The sequence below is a fragment of the Pseudorasbora parva genome, chromosome 13 (genome assembly GCF_024679245.1).
Source record: "Pseudorasbora parva isolate DD20220531a chromosome 13, ASM2467924v1, whole genome shotgun sequence".
NCBI classification, from domain to species: Eukaryota; Metazoa; Chordata; class Actinopteri; order Cypriniformes; family Gobionidae; genus Pseudorasbora; species Pseudorasbora parva.
The window spans coordinates 21,556,191-21,565,797 of NC_090184.1; the positions used below are offsets into that span (position 1 = coordinate 21,556,191).

General features: G+C 34.0%; 2 protein-coding genes and 1 pseudogene across 3 annotated transcripts in view; all 3 read right to left on the minus strand.

Moving 5' to 3' along the window:
• Nucleotides 1–9,607, minus strand: part of LOC137038685 (zinc finger protein 155-like) — a 110,727-nt gene that overhangs the window by 31,888 nt on the left and 69,232 nt on the right. The gene's annotated exons all lie outside the window — the stretch shown is intronic.
• LOC137038681 (gastrula zinc finger protein XlCGF57.1-like) lies at nt 153–3,420 on the minus strand. Of its 2 annotated transcripts, XM_067413478.1 has the most exons (3): nt 3,328–3,420; nt 2,633–2,772; nt 153–1,930 (listed from the first exon to the last, which is right to left on the minus strand). In XM_067413478.1, the coding sequence occupies exons 2-3, from the start codon at nt 2,715–2,717 to the stop codon at nt 777–779; spliced, it is 1,239 nt and encodes a 412-aa protein (XP_067269579.1). In that variant the 5' UTR covers nt 2,718–2,772; nt 3,328–3,420; the 3' UTR covers nt 153–776. The 2 variants fall into 2 exon arrangements, with proteins under 2 accessions (XP_067269579.1, XP_067269580.1); XM_067413479.1 differs by lacking the exon at nt 3,328–3,420 and having other exon boundaries at nt 2,633–3,306.
• LOC137038360 (major histocompatibility complex class I-related gene protein-like) lies at nt 3,798–4,775 on the minus strand (annotated as a pseudogene).

A 9,607-nucleotide genomic window follows, 5' to 3' on the forward strand; every position in this document is an offset into this window, starting at 1 on the left:
TTAATACTGCATACAAATAATAAAATGTCAAAGAAATTCTAAGCGAAAATTTAAAGTGAATTTTTTAATGACTATTAGAAAAAAGTTGTTAGATGATGTAATGAAAATATAAAAAGTACTAATGAAAGAGTGAGCACCACATCTAATTCAGTGACAATGAAAATTTATTGAGGTAACAGTAATATAGTACTTTAATAAGTTAACAAAAAACACCTTTAAGGCATTTATATCTGAAAAGAAAAAAATGTATAAAAAAGCCTTTAGTATAATGTACACAATTCCCATAAGTATTTTAAACTGTTTTTCATAACTTCTAACAGGGTGATCTTCCCATTTTATATAATTTGTTTAGTGGTTACATTTATTTCCCCGAGCTTGACCAAAATAATTTTTCTAATGTTTTACATGATACATAAAAACTCATATAAATAAAATAAAAAAGTCAAAGAAAATCCCCCCCCCCAACAAATGAAGAATTTTTTAATGAAAGTTGAGAGGTTTCTGTCCCCTCATTGAAAGTCTATTCACCCAAAGCTCTGACGACCTCAGTTTTCATTAAAATATCTTCATGTGTGTTGAAAGATGAACAAAGGTTTTGGATTTGGAACAACATTTTTAAATTTTTGGGTTTGCTTTGCTTGCGTGTACAAGTCCTTTTACAGTGATGGCGCAGCTTTTCTCGTCTAAATATTTTAATGCATTTAAGGTTGTTGTTTTTTGTGTGTGTCTGTAATGCCACAGTAGACATTTTAAATGGTTCTCTCTTTTGTAAAAACTCATTTGCCAGTTAAAGTGTCGTTTATGTATGAACTACTTTCCACATGGTGAAAAAAGGTTAAAGGCTTCTCTCCGTTGTGAGATTTCATGTGTTTCGTAAGGCGTCCTTTAAGTGTGTAACTCTTCCCACACTGAGGACAGGAGAAAGGCTTCTCTTTGGGGTGAGTATTTTCATGCATTTTAAGGAGATTCTTGTCTGTAAAACGCTCTCCACAGTGTTTGCATTTTAAATCGTTCTCTCTTGTGTGAACTCTCATGTGAACATTAAGCTGTCCTTTATGTATGAAACTCTTCCCACACTGATTGCAGGTGAAAGGCTTCTCTCCAGTGTGAATCTTCATGTGGTAAGCAAGGGATTCTTCATGTTTTAAACCCTTTCCACAATGATGGCACTTGAACGGTCTCTCCTCAGTGTGACTTCTCATGTGTCTTATTAGGTCCTTATTTAATAAGAACCCCTTTCCACATTGATGGCACTTAAAAGGCTTCTCCTCAATGTGACTTCTCATGTGTGCCTTAATGTTTTTACTTATTTTGAACCTCTTTCCACATTGGTCACATTTATAGGGCTTCTCTTCAGAGTGAATTATCATGTGGCTGTTAAGGCATTCTATGTCTTTGAAACTCTTTCCACACTGATGGCATATAAAATGGTTCTCTCTTGAGTGAATTTTTGTGTGTAAATTAAGGTTGTCTTTACGGATGAAACTCTTTCCACACTGATCACATGTGTAAGGTCTTTCTCCAGTGTGAATCCTCATGTGAACCATTAAGGTCTTGCTTCGCGTGTAACTTTTCCCACACTGATCACATTCGAAAGGTCTTTCTCCAGTGTGAACCATCATGTGATCCCTTAAGGTATTGCTTCGTGTGTAACTCTTTCCACACTGACCACATGTGAACGGCTTCTCTCCAGTGTGAACTCTCATGTGGATTTTAAGGTTTCCTGCTGTAGTGAACGAGTTTCCACACTGTTGACAAGTGAGAGATCTTTTAGATCCTTCCACCTCACCTCTTTGTTGTGAGAAAAACTTTTCAGTCTGTGAGCAAAGATTATCTTGAGTTATGAAATCATGTTCCTCATACTGATCTTTCTCCATTTCATTCAGTTCTTCAGACTCATTCAGACTCTCCTCTTTGAGCGGCATCAAGTCTGAAAGGTAAAAACAGAAAAATACAATTTAACCCCAGTATAATGGTACACATGCACAGTATAATGGTACACATTATAAGGGTTTGATTCCCTTATAAAACATTCCTGACTCAACTCATCAGCTATTAATACAAACTTTAAAACAAGAAATGCATGTCAGATAAGAGAAACATTCAAAATGTGTTCCATGGTTTGCTTCTCAGCCTGGCAGCCACAGCCCAAAAAGAGGCTCAAAGAAGTTCACTGAACTTCCAATGAGGCCAGCAGGTTACAAAATTAATCCAAATAAAATCATAATAATGCTGTGCATGATACCCATTGCTCTATTAAAATAATGCATCTTTAAATCCTAAACCACTAAGCTGTAGTAATCCCAGTGTTGTTCAAATTAAATAGTATTGCTAAAGAAAATAATTAAACCTTTTAATAGTTATTTTTTGATACTGAAACTGGCACTGAGAAATGGGAAATTTCACGAGTACTGGTACTAAAATGCTGTAAATTGACATCTATCTCTTAAACATCATGGACTGAACCCCATATTTCAGTGTCTATGGTGAATTTTATAATCAGCTTTAATTGTGGCACTCGATTGGATTCTTCACAGCATGCAAAACATTTTTTTTTAAATGATTGTTCATTTGTTTAGATGTCAGCAATTTAATAAGAAACAAATAACTGAGTCCACATTTGGGAACCAACCTGTTTGTTCCTCAATATCTTCATGTCTCACTTTGAATGATTCTGAAATTCCCATGTCTTCAGTCTCCTCTTTAATAAATGCCATCTTGATAAAAGTATGTCACCAGGATCTCAGTTGTTTCACTGGGAGTTTCTGGTTCCTGTATTTTGGACATTTTTGTCATGTTTATAAGCAAAACAGTTAATAAAAATAAATGCATATCAAAACTAAGGTAGCTTAGATTTAATACACTCTATTTATGAAGAACACATACTTTTTTAGCTATTAGTCAATTTTCAGACCATAACAAATACAAATGTAAATTATATTTTATGTTCCATGGAAAAAAAGAAAGCCTTAGCCTACATATTTGGAGCGACATGGGGGCGAGCATGACATTATTTACATTTTTGGGTGTAAATTTAATAAATGCAGTTATTAACAAGAAAACAATTTGGCATTTCGTGCAAAAACGTTGCCGTCCACTGTTTAACTACACCTCAAAATCCATGCAGTAAATGCAGCCCGTAATCATCATTTCCCCAACTTACACTCTCGTGCTAATGGTGTAGCCCACAGTTAATCAAATAATAATTTCACGAAGAACACGGACCATCACTTTACATAATAATTAATTGATTAATTCCATGTTACTTTAAAAAATATAAAAATCGTTTTAAACACCTTAAATAGATAATCGTTCAGAAACACAAACCTTTTTTGAGCCAGATGAGAGTCGCCGCCCTATGACGTCATAACACCAAACCAAAATAAAAGTTCACACGAATGCTGCATTTTTAAATAAACACTGCTGGGAAAAAAAGTCAAGCATACCACTGCGTGACTTCCATGTTGGACAGAGTGCATGCCTGTGTATGCTGGACCAGCATTCTGGAAAATGAGATGAGACCGCTCCTTTGATCCACTCTTAGAGAGTTTAACCAATATTTTTTTTTTAAATTCTGGGGTTTGATCATAAGTGTTGTGTTGGTGATTTTTTTTAAATATAGATTTTTAACGTTTTATTTCTGTGACTGTGCCATATAGCATTTTAATGTAAATGTATGATTATTTGTCTTGCAGCACTGTGGTCAACTTTTGTTCTATTATAATGTGCTTTAAAAATAAATTGAACATGTTGTTCTCAAGCTAATCTGTGCTGGTGTTGCTGGTCTACTATCACTCCTAGCCTTGTTCTTCTGCACTAATCACCAAACTCTTCCTCATCTGGTAAGTCCCGTCTCCATTGGGCAGAATCTCTCCTCCTGTGATCTGATCATCATCCACAGGCTGACCATCTCTGAACAGGGTCAGGTTAATGTGAGGGGGGTAAAAACCAGTGGCCAGACAGCTGATCTGAAGACCTTGAGAGTCTGGGAGTGTCTTCCTCATCAGTCTCACTCTGGGTTTCACTACAGAGGGATGAGATCTGTTATTAATTTATGGTTCTGTTTCATAATGCATTTAGAGTCAGATTCTTTCTGTACTGCTGTCTGGGTCGTATGCTGATTGTTATTTTCTATCCTAACAATACTAAACTTAATCAGGTTGATTCACTCACCTTTTCTCATCACATTGTTCTTTTCCAAGTGCAGGTACCGGCGCAAAACTTTAATACAAATAGGATGATAAACAACTTCAACTTCAACTCCATACTTTGTTTATCAAAAGCATCCCACAAATTGAGTGGGCCTGGCTTATCATCATTCAACACTTCACATCCAGCAAGTCTCTGATGAACACCTTCAAATAACAGAAAAGTATGTTTTATTAGTCCTCACTGCCCAATTTAAAATGTAGTGAACTGAACATGAATATACTGGACTTTATGAGTACCCTCTTATTGTTACATCAAAAAGCTTTAATAAAATAATAATAATAAAAATATGAAATTATATATGTATTAATAGGCTATAGTTCTCACCATCTGTGTGACTTCTGAGTTTCTTAACATAAACATCCCTAGTCTTTATAGCATTATACATGTCTTGAAATACAACACCAGCATCCCTTTGCTCTTCATCATAGTATTTTGAATCATGGTGAGAGCAATAGACAGCTTTCCATGTGGTTGAATCATAATATGCTATTTGCAGATCATCCAGCATAAGCACAATACTGAACTCAGGAAAAGGTGTCTGTCCAATATGTTGCCAAAGCCATCAGTGAGTGAGAACCTGTGGATACACAAGGACGAGAAAATAATATTTTTTTGTGGCACACATGAATATGTTTGTTTAATGCAGTTAAAATGCCATGTGGCTGTTTAAGCAATTGTGTTTTAAAACTAAAATAGACGATAAATGACTATTTCCCTTTGCAGTTTGCCCGGCCCATTTTACCTGAAACTCCAGCCCATTTTATGTGAAACTGTTCATGCAAAAAAAGTTGGCACAGCTGATGTTTCAGTAACTGTAGGGCCTAAATAATTATATTTTAGTACATAATTTCAACACAAAAGTATCAGACATTTCTTCAGTCATTATAAATCATAAAAACACATGGAAAAGGCGTATTGTATTATTGTCCCATGCGATTTACCAAAAAGTGGCCCAATTTACCTGATATCACCCATATGATCACAGGAAAGCTATTAAAAATCTGAAAAACCTGTCCAACGTTCAAAAACAAAATATGAAAATAGCACAGATTGCCCAAATATGTAAACTCTGTTTACATTTTTTCACTCTTTAAAAAAAAAAACCCTGATCCATAAATAATGAATTACAAAGAAATAACTATAAATACTGTAAACAAATGTTTGTTTGTTTTATGAAATAAAAAGTAGTGGGCTATAATGGACGTGGCCATTTTTAAAGTAATGTTTCTTGCTTCCGGTTACAGTTATAGTTGTAGGGCTACAAAGCTTGATATTGCAAACTGCCACTTCTTACCATATTGTAGGCTATGTATTCGCCATTATAAACTCGCTGGTTTGTAGCACAAATAGTTTTACCGTAGTTCTTCTTCTAGGCTAATGAATCGGAAGTCTCACACTCTCAGAAAATAACACAGGCCGCAACAAATTTTACATTGACAAGCATCGGAGGTGGGGACATTATGTACACTGTAAACCCTAATGTTGTCTTTACTTAAACAAATCAAGTAATCTTGACTAAATATTACTAGTTTAGTCCAAAAACTCAAAAAATATAAGTTAGTATAACTTATTATCCTACAAAATACATAGACTTAAGATTTCAAGTTGAATGAACTCAAAATCATAATTAATTAAAATAGCTCGCTCTGGTTTTGCTTTGATGTGATTGGCCATGCAAGGAGTTCTGTCTGGCAACAAGAACTAACTCACTGATTGGAGGACATTTACAAAAGGCGGTCCTTTTCTTGTTGCTGATTTAAATTAAGATGGAGACTTGTTCATTGTGTGCAATCTTAAAATCGGTAAGTAAAAATTCGTAAGTTACTAAACATAATAATAATATGTGAACTAACTTATAACTAACCAGACTGACTTTATTTCTGTTTTAATGAAAATAATAGTTTCGTTGGAAGTCACCATGATGGAGATCAGTGTTTGCTTTAGTTGGGCTCTTGACCCTTGACTGTATAATAATAATATAATGTTTCTCTGGCTGCTTTGTGTTTGAGAGACACATTTGGGAAGGAACACAAAGTCAAGAGAAAATATCAAGTGATGTTGTTTAATCATTGACGATGATAACATCATCATGTATTGGCAGAATCCCTGATCTCATGCAGAGTCTAATGCTGTGGTTGTCAAAGCAGTTATTAATAGTTTTGAAATATTAATACAAATTTCCATGAGATGGATGATTGTTTAAACTAAGTATCTTCAGTTACTGTAACTCAGTTATAAGTACATTCAACTTAAATCTTCTATTCCATTCCATTATGGGCTTAAGTACATTGAAGGCAGTCCACTTCACTTATTCAACTAATGCTTCATTACTTAAAAAATTTAAGGCAACGAGTTACCTTGGTTTTTTTAAGTAGATTCTACTTATCCGGGTTTACAGTGTAGGCGGGGTAAGATGATCAACAACAGATATATGAAAACATTGCGTAAATAAATTGCGCAGAAACAGTGTGGCTATAAGAACGATCCATATCAGTGTGATTAAGAGGTAGACTGATGTAAAGTGGAACATATAAGAATGTTTTGTTTTTTTGAATGTATTGTGATTTATAGCTTATAGCCTACTCCTATAATGAATATTGCCAAAATGAGGGCAATACATTGCTTTAAAGTTATTTTATTTATTAAGGAACGTGTGTAGGGATGAATGCTGAACTATCTGATAATAATTCTTGGCCAACATCTAATCTTTTTTTTTTGTTTTTACAAAATAGCAAGACAGTTTTTTATAGCTAAATATTAGATAGTCCATGGAATACAACAGCAGTGTATCTGCTACAGAAAATTATGACCAATTGCTTTAGCAAGTATAATTTCAAAAGTATTTGAGTGAATCCTTATGAATAGGCTTAAAGAATATTTAATAACTGTGATCAATTTGGCTGTAAAACAGTAAGCATGGTACTGCTTTATGCATATGTTAGAAGTGGTTAAGTAGTCCTATAATAGACATACTTGATAATTCCACAGTATGTGTTTTTAGATCTATAAGTTGTTTGTAGCAAATTAGCTCAAAAGTAAAATATGAATAATTAATTATAACTTGTTATAAAATGATATGAAACAATTGATGAATTGCCTATTGATCAATTTTCAGAAAGGATATTTTTCCTGGCCACATAAAAACTCTTTCTGTGATTGCATTGTTAAATGTAACATTGCTGATGTTTTTGTAACATTTTTTTAACACACAACTGCAAATTATATCTGAATGGGTGAACACAAACAAATTCACAGGCATGAAATGTCCAGCCTGGATGTCAATCAAACTCATCAAGTATCCAAAAACACATTTTATTTGCTAGTCTAGGTGTCTGTCATTATACAGTATGGCTAAGAATTAAGTTACAATTCTGTTTTTGTAATAATCATTACATTACATTACATCATTTACATTTTGTTTTGCATTGTCATAATTAAACCAGAATATAAAAATTATATATAACAATTTTGTTATTCTAAATGTGATGCAAATGATTGAATGGTAATGCAATGCATTGTTTTATAATCAGCCGTCAAAGTATTTTCATGCTTCAGTGCAACATTGCCCATTCATTACATCCTTCAATATATTTTTGGAGAGTTTATTAGCCAGGCTGTGGCTGCGAAAAGTACCCACATTTCCCCATCTCAGGAGATTTGAGAGGCTGCTCACTGCAGAGCCATGGGTGGAGTCCAGCTCCCTCCTGGATGTCCAGCTCCCCCTTTCTGAATGTAATTAATGGATAATGCCCATTAAAGGGTGTTCATCCAAAATGAAAATTGGCCCATGATTTACTCACTCTCAAGTCATAGGTGTACATGACAATCAGAGTTATATTAAAAAGGTCCTGGCCAATCCAAACATTATAATGGCAGTGAACTGTTGCCTCATTTATGAAGTCCATGTATCAGATAACTGCTCAACAGTTGCATACGGCTTTCTGCCGGAAGTTAGTTTTTTAGTATATAAAGTTTTAAATATTGATATTTTTCTTACACAAACGCGCCACTTTTCTTCAGAAGGCCTTTATTAACCCCCTGGAGCCTTGTGGAGCAGTTATATGATGGATAGATGCACTGTTATGGACTTCATAAACAAGGCAACAATTCACTGCCATTATAATGCTTGTATTAGCCAGTAATTAAATTTTTTTAATTAAAACTCAAATTTTATTCATATAAAAGATGAATGTCATATACACATTAGGATTACTTGAGAGTGAGTCATTGGCTAATTTAAATTTTTGGGTGAACTAACCATTTAACCCTGTAAGACCTTCATTCATCTTCGGAACACAAATGAAGGTATTTTTAATGAAATCCGAGAGCTCTCTGACCTCTCCATAGACATCAATTTAATTAGGCCTACCACTTTCAAGGTCCACAAAGGTAGTGAAACATCGTTAAAATAGTCCATGTGGTTCAACATTAATTTTATGAAGCGACGAGAATACTTTTTGTGCGCAAAACAAACCAAAATAACTTTATTCAACAATGTCGGTGTCAGTCTCCTATGTTGTTGCAAATAGTGCAGCGCTTTCGAGTTCTATGGAGGCCGATGCTGTTCACCTAAGCACCACGAGTCCACGATACATGTGTGATGATGATGCAGAAGCAGTCAAGTGGTTGAACCACTGGAGTAGCATGGACTATTTTAACTTTACCTTTCTGGATCTTGAAAGTAGTAATTACTTTGTTGTTCATAGAGAGGTCAGAGAGCTCTCGGACTTCTTTAAAAAATCTCTTAATTTGTGTTCTGAAGATGAATGAAGGTCTTATGGGTTTGGAACGACATTAGGGTGAATAATTCATGATGGGATTTCAATTTTTGGGAATTTAATTTAAATAAAAACTTTCTGTAACGTGAGGGCCCAAATGTAACATGACCAAATGACAGCTTAAAATTGTATCTGATACAATCAAAAAAAACAAAAAAAAAACAAACAAAAAAACAAGACAAACTAAAATATTTTGTCAATAAAATGCAATAATTATTTTTTTCCAATAAAATAATGGCAATTTAAAATAAACTAATTTTTGAGTTTGACAACAAGCAAACCACAAAACACATGCTATACAGCATATAGTTCAAACATAATAATTTATCATTTATGAACATTTGTTTCTGAAATAGAATTTGTAAAAGAATAAAATAGCATTTCTAGTATAGGGCACAATGTAACACAGTGTGACAACATTCCCCAACTGTGCAAATGGGATTTAAACCAGGCTAATATCTTCTGCTAGTTAAATAAATTAAAAAAGTTAATGAAAAATTAACTTAAGCAGGAAAATTACTTTTTGCTATGGCTAATAAATGGTCAGAATTTTTTATTTTATTATGGCAATCTTTTCTCTATAGGCTAGTGATGGCAACTGGTCAGTTTCATCATGC